Raw genomic sequence first — 13540 nt, forward strand, 5'->3', positions numbered from 1 at the left:
ATATTTTCAACTTCAAAATTTCAATTTTTCACCCCTACCCTCGACCCCCCCTTCCCCCACCCCCACCCCCCACCCCCCAAAAAAAATTTAAGTTTGTTTTTAAAAACTATTTTCAATTTCAAAAATTATTTTCTACTCTAGTAAAAATAAAAGATATTTCTCAAAAATATTTTTCATTCATAAATCAAACAGTAAAAATCTTTTCCGGAAAATATTTTCTACTCACCAACCAAACATGAGAAAATAAGTCAAAAATCAACTTGTTTTCCAGGAAAGCATTTTCTAGGAAAACATTTTCCTTCATACCAAACACACCCTAAGATCCACCACAATATTATATCTTTTCACTTATTTTTCCATCGATAAATATTTTTAGAAGCATAATTCATACGACTAAATTAAGATTCTCTTCAGTTTTTTATTATTCTGTTTATTTTATGTACAGTTTCATTTTCTTAAAAGCTGGTAAGTACAATTATAATCCATATCCAAAATACAGCAATTCGTTGAAGCATCATCCAGACCATATTTTGCACCTTTCCTCATTTTTTTTCTTGTTAAATTTTGTAGTAGATAAGTTATATGCCATTATTGAGGAGAAAATACTCTTGAGAAATATTAGACAAAGAGAAGTTGGTATTGAGCAAAGTAGAATTCTCGATAAATTACACCAAAATAAAACCTTGATACAATAAGCCAAAATGATGGAGATCTTACTTGAATCTCCAATGATAAATATTAGGAATTATTAAACAAAAGAACACACAGCACACAAAGTCCATCATTTTGGGAAGCATAAAAGGAAATGGAAAACCCCAAAGTTGGTGGAAAAAATTGAAAAGAATGGATTTGACTATTAGTAGTAGGTTGGTGGTGGGGGAGATGGTGATGGGGGTGGAGGTGAAGCATAGGTGACAGGTTCCTCGTACTTCTCAGGTGGTGGCGGTGAGGCATAGGTTGGTGTTTCTTTGTAGTACGGTGGTGGTGGAGGTGAGTAGTATGTAGGTGATTGTTCATAGGTCTTTGGAGGAGGTGGAGAAGATTTATAGGAAGGTGTAGATTCTTGGTAGTATGGTGGAGGAGGAGAATTGTAGTAAGTTGGTGGTTGCTCGTAGTATTTTGGTGGAGGTGGTGGAGATTTGTAAGATGATGGTGATTCTTCATAGTATTTCGGTGGGGGTGGAGGTGACTTGTAGTACTTAGGTGATTGCTCATAGTATTTTGGTGGAGGTGGAGGTGACTTGTAGTATGAAGGTGATTTCTCATAGTAAGTTGGTGGTGGTGGAGGAGAGTTGTAGTAAACTGGTGACTTGTAATATTTTGTTGGTGAAGGCGATTTGTAGTATTTAGATGGAGCGGGTGATTTGTAATATTTTGTTGGGGATGGTGACTTGTAGTAATAGTGTGTTGACGGAGTAGGCGACTTGTAGTACTTTGCTGGCGAGGGGGACTTGTAGTAGTACTTTGAAGGAGTTGGGGACTTGTAGTAATACTTAGAAGGAGTGGGTGATTTGTAGTAATGCTTTGAAGGAGTTGGAGACTTGTAGTAATACTTTGTTGCAACCGGTGACTTGTAGTAGTGCTTTGAAGGAATATGTGACTTGTAATACTTGGTTACAATGGGTGACTTGTAGTAGTAATGCTTTGAAGGAACATGTGACTTGTAATATTTTGCTGGTGATGGCGATTTGTAATAAGTGTGCTTTAAAGGTGTTGGTGATTTGTTGTAGTAGTGTGATGGATAAGGTTTCTTGTAATAAGGAGTGGGCACATGATAGTTGGATGGAGATGGTGATTTGTAGTACTTGTTAGAGTTGTGAGAAGGTGAGGGTGAAGTATACTCGTAAGAGTAATCAGCAACAACAGTGCTGGCTATTAACCAAATTGCCAAAGCAACTGTTAGAAAAGACCATTGTCCCAACTTCCCTAAGCTTTTCATTTTGAACTGGAACCACTATACTTAGAGAAGGAAAGGACAGAACTAAGACTTGTGTTGCATAGTTGAGTACGAAGCCCTGGTTTTTATAGAGAAAAAAAATGACACCCTTCTCAACATTAATGTAATAATAGCTTCTTAATTGCCCACTTGCCCACTAAGCTGAGAGCAAGGTCCAAATAAAAACTTTTATTAGTACAAAGTGGGAGCCATTATCTGGTGGCAAATATTAATTTATATGAAATACAAAGTAGTTAAGGACTGATTGTTTCTCAATAATGCACAGAACAAAGAAATGTTCCTTGTTTTCTCAATGCAAAAATCTGTAAGTTGACGTATGATCTAGAGTTCGACATTGCCCCTATCTCAAAAGAAGAGCAAAAAGAACATAAATGCAACAGCTATCAGCAATGGGCTTCAATACAAACAAAGCCTATGTAAGATCACGATCCACGGCAAACTACCAGAAAACACAGAAATTTTGAAAAGTTAAAACACAACGCTTATGTAGTTAATGACAATATTATGAATCAAGCATCAACTAATAAATGATAATTCCGTAGTTGCTAAAATTTCCAAATTTTGGTTTTTCCTCATTACATAATACAAACTGGGATATACAAAATACACCAGAAAAATGAATGTGCAAGTCATATGGTTTCGTTCTGTACTTATCTACACGATTGCAGATACATGGCTTCATAGCACTATGCTCATCGCCATATACTAGAATGATCTGTAGTATTCTAGTCATGTTTGCAACTTTGGTCTGTACTTGCCAATAAGACCATAATTGACAATAAGACTTTCACCAATAGTCATTGCAGGAGCAGAGTCCATCTTTAATATGGTGAAAACGATTAGAATCTCTAATGATTATCTCTCTTCCCTCTGCTACTGATATGAACTTCATCGCATTATGGCAATCTCCACATACTCGAAGATTTTTGAATATTCTGATGGGCTTTTGTTTGGATGTGCTAATAAGACCAAAGGCCAAAGCAATTTTCTCACTGTGCTGGAAAAGATATTGCTCCTTTTGTTCATCCTCCACCTCGTGAAGCACCAAGTCTGTGTTAGGAACATAGCCTATCTCCTTTATTTTAAGTGCTACCTTACCTAATTTTTCATATATCTCCTTTGCTTTGGGATGCTTTGTGTCGCCTACATAAAACTTGTGGACACTATTTTTAGCTTCTATCCAACTACATCCAGCTTCCTTCACCATTCTCTTTTCTTTCATGTCTTTTCTGATCTTTGCTACCTCCTCCCATTGACCCCTCGAAGCATACAAGTTAGATAGTAAGACGTGTGCTGCTGGATCATTTGGCTCCTGTTCAAGAATCATTTCTGAGGCATACTTCCCCAGTTGTAAATTACCATGCACCTGGCAAGCCCCAAGCAAGGTGCGCCAAACAAGAGCATCAACATTCAAGGGCAGTGATTTGATAAACTGAACAGCCTTTTCAAGAGAGCCTGATCGGCCTAACAAATCAACCATGCATGCATAATGTTCCATCCTTGGAGTTATCCCGTGATCTATTGACATTGAGTCAAAATATTTCCATCCCTCATCAACTAAACCAACATGGCTACAAGCTGATAAAACAGCAATGTATGTGACTTCATTTGGTTTTATACCATCCTCAAGCATTTGATTGAACAATTCCACAGCTCTGTGGGCAAATCCATGTTTTGCAAAACCTGTTATAATTGAAGTCCAAGATATTACATTTCTATCTTCCATTCCTTCAAAAACTTGAAAAGCAGCCTCTATATTACCGCATCTAGAATACATAGATATCAAAGCATTGGAGACAGATTGGTTGGACTGGATCCCTGCTTTTAAGACCCGAGCATGGATCTGCTCTCCCTTTCCAACTGCACCTACACTTGCAGCTCCACTCAATAAACTAGCAAACGTGAAAGTATCAACCCCAACTTCAGAGTCTAAATGGCTGAAAAGTTCAAAAGCTTCTGCAGAATCCAAATTCTTTGAATATCCGTCAACTATTATGTTATAAGAAACTAAATTCTTCTCAAACAGAAGATCGAAAGCTTTTCGGGCTTCTTCCATCCTACCAGACTTGGCATACATGCTAATTAGAGAGTTGGCTACACAGTTCACAGATGCAAGACCCAATTTCACTGCATGATTATAGATCTGTTCGCCCATAGCAGGATTCGAAAGATTTCCACATGCCTTTAAAAGACTAGAAAATGTAAAATGGTTTGGTTTAACTGCACTATCTATCATCCTACAGTACAATTTAATAGCTTCCATATCGTAGTGTCCGCTTTGCACATATCCAGTTATAATAGCAGTCCAAGACATGACATTATGATCAGCCATCCGATCAAAAACCTTTCTTGAATCATCCATGGATCCATTCATCGTACTTTTTGCATACATGTCCACCAAACTGCACCCGACACAAACATCTGCAGACAACCTAGACTTAATCACCCGACCATGCAGTTGCCTCCCAAGCAAAGACAACCCTGGCTCAGCACAAGCTGATAAAACACCACTAAACGTAAACCTATCAGGGACAAATCCTTCAGAAACCATTTCCAAGAACAGTCTAACAGCATCCCTTGAAGCACCAAGTTGTGAAAATCTAGTAATCATCAAAGTCCAAGTAACAAGATTCCTCTCAGGCATTCTATCGAACACTTTCTTAGCTGACCTCAAATCACTAAACCCTTTAGCAAACAAATCAATCAGTGCACACCCAACACAAATATCCGACTCAAAATACCCAGTTTTAATCACAAACCCAAATATCGCCAACCCAACCCAACCCAACTCCGCACTACAACATGCCTGAATCACCGCAGAGAAGCAGAACTGATTCGGGTACTCCCCAAACTCCACCATATCAAAGAAAGTAAACACGGATTCCAACTCCATACCACAATGAGCATAGCACGAAATCATTGCACTCCAAGAAACCAAATCCCGCTTCTCACCCATGCTCTCGAAAGTCTTTTCAGCAGTATCCCAACTGCCCATTTTAGAATATAAACTTATCAACGAGTTAAGAAGAATGGTGTCCGGTTCGAGTGGCGAATCGTTGAGTTTAGAGTGTAGAAGTTGCCCAATTTGGAAATTTCGGGTCCTGATGCAAGATTTGAGGAGAACTGTATAGGAGGTGAGGTCAGGGGTAAAACCCATTTGAGAAATGTGATCAAGCGTCGAGATTGCTTGCTTAAGATTTCCAACATTGGCTTGTCGAATCAAAGTATCCTTCAGAGCTTCGAAATCAGGGTTCCTAATTCGACGGGATTTGAGGTTTTTGGATTTGGGAGAAGGAGGGATGAATTTGGCGGGAGAGGGAAGAGAGAGAGTTATCATTATCTATAACGGTATTCTCGCTTCTGTGGTTCCCATATTGGACATTTATAAGACATCTCCGAACTCGATTTTACTCTCTATTTTCTATATATATACGGTAAAATAGAGAATATTTCTCCCACTGCAATCGATTTTATTCTCTATTCTCTCATATTCATACTCTATTTCACTTTTTTGATTATTTTATTACTAATAAAAATACTTGTACTTCGCACGGGAATTAATATCAATCATTAAAACTAAAACACTATATTATTTTACATACAAGATTACGTAGTAACGAACATTAATAATGTACAAGAAAATGAAAATTATAACATCTTATCATTTATCCTTTATAATATAAGAACAAATTTATAACTGTAAAAAAATACCAGGATCTGTAACATAAACAATGGTGTCAGTGAGCAACTCAACATGAGCAAAGTACACGAATATTTAATTGTGCAGAAAAAGAAGGAAAAAGAAGAAGAATAAGAAGTTCAGAATTTTTGTTGTTTTAAAATGAGAGGAAATCCCTCTATATATAGACAATAAATGGTAGTGTGAACAAATATTTGTTGTGCCTTATCGGAAAGGTCACAACTATTTGGAAAAGTTGCAACCCTTCAGAAAGGTCACAACATTTCATAAAAGTCACAATTTTTCATAAAAGTCGCAACTCTTCATTGAAGTCGTAACTTTTCATAAAAGTCACAACTATTTATAAACTTACAACTTTTCATAAAAATCACAACTTTTCATATAAATCACAACTTTTCATGAAAGGAAAGGCTAGTTTTGGAAATAAATAAATAAAAATGGAATCCTGATTTCTGATGGAGCCACGTAAGCGGGCCTAAGATTCTCTTATATATGTATATATATGATTATTTATATTATATAATATTTGCTCCAACTGCAGTCTATTTTATTCTCTATTCTTTGGTATTCATACTCTCTATTTCACTTTTTTGATTATTTTATTATTATTTATATTATATAATATTTGTAATTAACATATTATAAATTATATAAGACTATTAATTAAATTATAATATGCGTTGTTATTTTTTAATGTAATATAATATTTTAAAAAATATATTATTTAATATATACCACTTTCATCCATAATTAATGATATTTTATTTTTAAAATTTTCTTCAATTTAGATATATAATTTAAAATTATTATTATTTTTCATTATAAATAATGCACAAAATTTAAATGATAAGAATCTAAAAGTACAAATACATAACATAATAATTAATGCATTTATGGGAGCAATAATAAACTTAAAAATGAGTATTTATATAATGTTTATATATTGATTTCACTTTTATTTCAATTGTCCATTAATATGTATAATATATAATATTACTCGTAATTTATGTTATTTAGAAATTTAGAATAAAATATAATTTTATATTAAATAATAAAATTGAAAAGAAAATATTTTTATATTACATGAAGATTATTTAGCGTGATTATTTGAAAAATAGAAGAAAGAGTTTATATTATGAAATAAGAAAAATAAAATGAAATAAAAATAATAATATGATATTGAGGAGAGAGAAAAAATATATTCCTTTTTAGAGAGTAAAATAGAAAATTTGGTTGAAGTTAATTGTCTCCAAATATAAAGATATTCACATTTCGAAAATAAAATAGGAAATAGGATTAGAGTTAGATGGTACCCGTATTAAAATTCAACTAATTCATATTTACACCACATAGGAGCGTAACGCCCTAATTGCTAGAAGTCTCCTACCAAGATTTTTTTTAATAGTACCACTTAGCATCACATTACACATATCCTTGTATACACCTAACTTCTTCCTTCCATAAAACGAAAAAAAAGGGCAAACGCAAAGAGCTCCTTCTTCTTTTTATTAATAAATACCACATATTCATTAATACCACTTAACCATAATTGGGCAAAACAAGCTAAAAAAAAAAGACAATGACAACGCCGCCTTCTTTTTCCTTTGGCTCAACACTAGTCTTATGTGTAATTTTTGCTTCCTTAATAGCACCAACTACTAGTAACTCCTTGGCTGATTTGTGCATCAAATGTCAGAGTCCAAAATTTTGCTTGCAAGTTTTTGGCCTTAATCCTCATAGGAATCCTTACGAGTTGACACTAGAGGCAATCAACTTAACATTTACAAACGCCTCCGATACAACCAATAAGATTCATACCTTTCTAGATCAGACAAACGACGAAAACTTACAAGAGATATATAATTATTGTTTGAATTATTATGAATCTTCTATTGATATTTTAAGAGATGTGGAGGATCACTTGTTAAAGCAAGGTATATTTGATACTTTGAGCACTATTGGAGCCTTTGTCCAAGAAGTTGGCTCTTCTTGTGAAGATAGATTTCAAGAAATTGTCGATGATGTTTATGTCTCCACTCTTACTGAGAACAACAATAACATGAGGAATTTTGGTAGTATTATTATTGTTGCTGGAGATCTTCTATCTAATTCAACATCCACAAATAAATAGTATGTAATAAATGTCAAAAGTCATTGAAAGAATGAGAATAAAGGGAGTAATGTTTTTTTTCTTTTAAAAAAAATCACTTAACCATAATTAATAAATATATATTATTTTCTTATTTAAACACTTAAATTATAATAAATTAAATTGGTTTGGTGGACACGAGGTGGGGCGTTTTAGTTATCAAATTTATGAATGAAAATCTTTAGAGTTAAATAAAAAAGGACAATTCAGTGCACTAGCTTCGGCTATGTGTCGGATCCTGAGAAGAGCCGAACCACAATCTTACCTTACAAATTCTTTTGTGGCTTACTAACCAATTTTTCTTAATTTTTCCTTCAATATATACAAACTATTCAAAGGATAAAGAATAGGTTAGCCAACAAAGCTAAATAACAGTGACATCATTGTTTATCACTTAGCTGTTAGAAAAAAAAAATCAAGAAATCAAGATTCTATAAGTTACATAAGCTATGACATTTACATGTATAAAGATCTGCTTTCCAGATACAAAGGGCTAAAATTATTCAGACTTACTTCCTCCGCTCCATATTCTATAGTGTTTTTAGCTTGGAGAGAGGTGATTAAACAGGATATTCGTTTTCAAATAGTGCATATGTGGAGACTTTCTTTTTTTCTTCTGTTTTCGGGGACAGGCATGAAAACCACAAAGGCCAGCCATAAGAATTTGGAGAAATCTTAGCAATGTGAAGTTTGTCTGTCACACATTTGATGTTGCTACTTGCCTGCTTTTCCATATAATCGGAGCCACGAGCATCCATACTGGTAAATATTAGAAATATCAAAAGCATCACATTACATGTTTAATGATCCAAAATCTTTGTAACTATACCGTAGTTAACAATATGCCAAGTTTGGTGAGTAACTTACTGTAAACACAAACTGCAAGCCATTCATTCACTACCCTTACCCAAGTACTTGTCCAACCAACATCTATTGTAAACCTGCAGATTAACAACAATAAAGCACTATACAATAAGCATTTCGTTACAACTTCTATTGGTTCATTTTTGTTTCTTAAGAAGTAGCAAGCAAGCATTTCAATTTCCTGCCATCAAATGCTCTGATATCTGTTATCATTTTGAGCTGAAACCAGAACATTTTATCGCCCAAATCAAAATTTATATGTTGTCTGAAGATGAAGGAACTTACTTCTTCATGGTGTGATTAGGATTCCATCCAATTAATAGCATTGCAAAATACATAGCTCCTGTCGCAAAGACAAAATGAAAGAATCCATAACCATATGGTACATCATCTTCTTCTGGTGCATCATCCTTCTTGAACTGCAACTTGTTTCTGTTAGAAACTTTTCTCAGGTATATTCGGATTATTATGTAATTGAAAAGTATTGAGGTATACCTGAAAGCATTTTGAATCAATTCCAGTAGAAAATGTCGCGATGACAATTGTGAGGACCGCTACAACAAAGCTCTGTACAAAATTAAGAGTCAAAGCTTACTTAATTACATGCTGAAAAAGGGATTTATTAATTCTAGTATTCTACTACACCACTATATATTATAAAGTCAAGACTCTAATAAGAATCTTAGCAGCACATGAGATACTTCCCCTAGATTATATAGCATTTGAATCTAAAGGCTGGATAAAGCTTGTCCAAATTATTAGAACAATAGAATAATACTAGAACTGAACCTTTGCCAATTTTTACTCAAGATTGACAAACTAGCAAGACATAATGCTACATGTTTAATGACTCAACGAACATCTTGAGTCATTTAGAGGTTGGAAACTTACTATGATGGTGAACCAGTCTCCTTTTCCAGTTGGCGATTCTGCTTTCCGGATGCATCTCTCTTCTGCAGGTTCACTGTAAGTAGATACAAGAAATTTATAAGAAATAATAGCATAATGTGATGAAACCATAGATACCTAATTGTGTATTGGCATTCTCTCAAGTGGAAGCTTGAACCAAACAGAGGGACATCCTCAAATAAATGAAATTTATAATATGAAAACTTAACTTGTGACAAGTTTAAGTCATCTACTTTCTATAAGTTTGAGAATATACCAAGATATGCCAGTTCTTACTTCAGGTTCTTCGGAGCACAGCTTCTCACTCAACAAATGACATTACTTGTAGAAATTGATATTCCTAAAAGGCTCAAGTGATGATAGATAACGAATGCTCAAGAAACTATGGTGTAGTGCTTAGCCTCAAATTTGTGCCTTTTCTTTTTTGCACTCTTAATGAATTAAAAGAGAAGGATGCAAGGTTTACGAAAAAACAAATCCAAATCATACCTTCTGATGGCAGACCAGCAGAGGAACACCACATATAGCCCCATAAAACCTGGAGTCAGGAAACCGGCATTCACCTGGTGCTTTCATCAATTAATATAAATTATCCCAACAAAAAAATGTAAACACAAGATACTCATACTCACTTTGGGGTGGAGAGAAACACTGGTCATGAGTTGGAGGAGTACTAATGTCCAGGAGATGAAGAAGATATTAAGAAGGCACGATGGTTGAGGCGTATACCAAATGTACATTAAGATGATCCCGAGGATGCATATAACATATGCAACTGTTGCAAGTAACATCATTTGGACGTGGCTGCAAAATGGTTTTATTTCCATTAGCACTAATCATCAACCGTTTTAAACCTTCATAAGAATCACATAAAATGTAACATCACTGAAATGTACTGCATGTTCTTTTTGGATCTGAACTTTAGCCTTTAAATAATAATTCTGATTTTAGCAAGCAGAAGTTTTTTATTTATAATAGAAAATAGCGCCTGAACCAGTTATTCAAATGAGTTGATAGCATCATAGTGCACATAATTTCCTAAAATCTTGTCTGAAATACATCCCCATGCATAAGATCAAGGTTTGCTATCCTTGATCAAAACTTATGTAAAAAGAGGGACTAAGCCAATTACCATCTCACAGCATATTTCTCAGAATGACAGAAATCGTTGAGCCATGTGATAAAACTGATTATACTTATAAGCTGGATTAGTAAAAATACCCTGCAAATGGATCAGAAACAGAATCAACGTGAGGGTATGACTAACTGTGAATTACCTAAGATGCTATGCTTAATTTTAACATCAAAAACCAACACTAAAGTGATTGTACATGACGAAAAAGAAGCATGCTAGATGAGTTTGTCATACCCAGCACCAAAATGCGCAACCTGGCCTGTCCAGAAAGCACAACATCATTCAGCAATTTATCATATATTGATAAATCTACATATGACTGACTTGTTAAACTGAAGTATTTTAATGAAAACACTACTATAGTATGCATCTATACTAACCATAGATTGAAATAATCTCTGCTGGAAGAAGAAAGGGTAGTACAATTAGAGAAATATTCATGAAAAGCTTGGCAGACCACCATCCTGAGTGCCATAATTCTCTGCGGTCATTTAATTTCGAAGTACCAGCTGTAGATAGGAACATGGCGAAATAGAATAGCTATAATGATCATGTTAAGGATTGACTAAGAAAATCAATAATTTCATCATTGAGCTGCATGCCCATACAAAACCATAAAAGTTTCAACTTATTACTATCATTCAGTAAATTTTACAACTAACTGTAAACTAGCTAACTTGAATCAAATGGGATTAGAGAGGTAGGATACAGAACACCCCAAGCTTACTCTCAATACTCCTTCTGCACCCATACAGTCTTCACCACCATTACATCCTTTAAGTCCTAGAGAGATAGATATATACACCATTAGAATTGTGTACTACAGATGTAGCACTAGAAATAGGAATCTATTGCCAAAGTAAAGAATGAAGCAATCTTACTCTTCATTTCTTTCAAAATGCTATGGCCATAATCACGAACAGCCCAAGCTAATAAATTAGCAATGAGAAACAATATGGCGTAAAGATATCTAGCCATCCAAGGATTAGAGCCATGTCGAAATTGGTCTAACCAGGAACCGTGCTTGATCTTGCTATATCTCTCAATAGTTCTTCCCTCCATTTCTTCTTTAGTGCCTTCACCTGTTGTCATGGCATTAAAGTAGCAATGCAGGGGAAGTTGAACTCTTCAATTCCTCTACCACCTCCCCATCTGCAAAAGCAAAAAAGGGAATCTTAGTAGCTCAGTTGATTGGCTATCTGAACTCTAACTTTGTTCGTAAGAGCTCGATACCCCACCTTGTAATCCCCTACCTCATCTCCCCTTTCGGAAAAAAAAAAAAACAAAAAGGCTAGGATGTAGTGATCCAACTGAATTGGAATGGAATATAAGAAAGATTGATGTGAAATGCATGAACCAGATCCTGATTCTAAAGTTGTGAATAGGAAGCAAAGAAACTGTTACAAAATTACTTTTATTAAAAATGAATTTTAGTACCATCACAACAACAAAGGTTTATTAAGCACGGCTTAACCAAGTTCCTGTATCTTTTTGAACAACTATATCGGCTATAATGGACCATTAACAATACTTTAAGTTTGGTAAATCAAAGTTATGTTGGTCAAATTTGTCTGCTAAAAAGCATCCTAGAGCTACTTTATATGTGAAATGATGGTCCTGTAAGAACTACTCCAATCATTTTAGTAATTTGTTTGTATGAAATAACTTTGCAAGGAATTTAAGAAAACAAAAAACGGTAGAATGTACTAAAATGTCATTCAAAAGAAATATGTATTCTTTCTAAAACAAGCAAATTGAAACGGAGGAATTAACTAAACCATTCCTTCCTGATAAGTGAGATCTTTCGTAAATCAATAGCAAAGTGAAGGTTGGCATCAACACGAAACGAATAAAAAGGCAGATCGAATTATTGAAATTATTCTGCCTTTCCATCCAAGAGATAAACAAAAAAATATTAAAATTAGACCATAAAAACACGTGCAACTCACGTGACAATTCCATTATATTGTTTTCTGTTTTCTGTTTTAGTTTTCCAAGAAAGAAGTTGCTTGTGTTAACAGCAAAGAATCTGCAAAAGAGCTCCTTCATTTTGAAACACATTTTCTTCTTCCTATCTATGCAAAATTGCCTCTCAATACATACAAATAATACAATAGTACAAATAACTGCAACTTTCTATCACAATTACATACCCGTAACAGATCGAGAATCGCACGCGTTTGAAGCTGAAAATGCAGTTGATTCCAAATTAAAGTGTTGTTGCTAAACTAAATTTGAATGAAGAAGAAGACAATGTGTAACTTATTTTCTGTATGTTATAAAGAAGGAAAGTTTGGTTTTTGGTTTTGATGGGAAACTTTTAAGACTCATTTTAGAAGAAGAGTAAACTAGAATAAAGTACTACTCCATTACTTGATCCTAATTTAGTGGAAGTGGACCCTACACATGCTTCGGCGCATGCCAATTGAGCATGCCTTTCCTAAATAATTACTACTCTCATTTTTTTATCTCCCTAATTTAGATTAATTAAATATTCAAAATTTTACTAAAATGTGAATCTTTAAAACGAATGGTACTAATACAAACATGAAAAATATTTTATGTTGTCATGAGTAATGATTCATGTGTGGGTGATTAACAGCTTTATAGCTTTTAGTTAGTACTAAAATATAAATAGCCTACTTTCCTATTTGGTAGGTTTATATTATCTAGAATATTAAAGCCTAAACTCGCAGTTTTGGAAGCATAATGATAAGCTTGGTGATCATTTTGATTGCAACTTTTGATTTTACCTGAAGAAATGTAAGGGATTATTGATTTCTAGCTTAACTTAGACATGCCACTAAATTGGAGTAAAACTAGTAA

The 13540-nt window shown here is 34.2% G+C and overlaps 3 protein-coding genes across 3 annotated transcripts in view; all 3 read right to left on the reverse strand.

Moving 5' to 3' along the window:
* The window catches only part of LOC125856359 (extensin-2-like), a 9655-nt gene extending 7666 nt beyond the window's left edge, over positions 1-1989 (reverse strand). The window contains exon 1 of the mRNA XM_049535915.1: positions 866-1989. Coding sequence (XP_049391872.1) covers positions 866-1939 — 1074 coding nt within the window. The 5' untranslated portion in view covers positions 1940-1989. The remainder of the gene's footprint in view (positions 1-865) is intronic.
* A 718-nt stretch (positions 1990-2707) lies between these two features.
* On the reverse strand, positions 2708-5307 carry LOC125868072 (pentatricopeptide repeat-containing protein At3g49170, chloroplastic-like). The gene has a single exon (XM_049548675.1). The coding sequence runs from the start codon at positions 5292-5294 to the stop codon at positions 2745-2747; it is 2550 nt and encodes an 849-aa protein (XP_049404632.1). The 5' UTR covers positions 5295-5307; the 3' UTR covers positions 2708-2744.
* Positions 5308-8196: 2889 nt separating this feature from the next.
* LOC125868099 (uncharacterized) lies at positions 8197-13033 on the reverse strand. The gene is made up of 13 exons (XM_049548705.1): positions 12868-13033; positions 11596-11866; positions 11424-11497; positions 11095-11254; positions 10949-10973; positions 10712-10801; positions 10212-10383; positions 10069-10142; positions 9562-9634; positions 9166-9237; positions 8956-9089; positions 8674-8747; positions 8197-8565 (listed from the first exon to the last, which is right to left on the reverse strand). Exons 2-13 carry the CDS (start codon positions 11804-11806, stop codon positions 8504-8506), a joined length of 1221 nt encoding a protein of 406 aa, XP_049404662.1. The 5' UTR covers positions 11807-11866; positions 12868-13033; the 3' UTR covers positions 8197-8503.
* Between the last annotated feature and the right edge of the window lie 507 nt (positions 13034-13540).

This window comes from Solanum stenotomum, chromosome 1 (assembly GCF_019186545.1).
Source record: "Solanum stenotomum isolate F172 chromosome 1, ASM1918654v1, whole genome shotgun sequence".
In the NCBI taxonomy this organism is placed as follows: domain Eukaryota; kingdom Viridiplantae; phylum Streptophyta; class Magnoliopsida; order Solanales; family Solanaceae; genus Solanum; species Solanum stenotomum.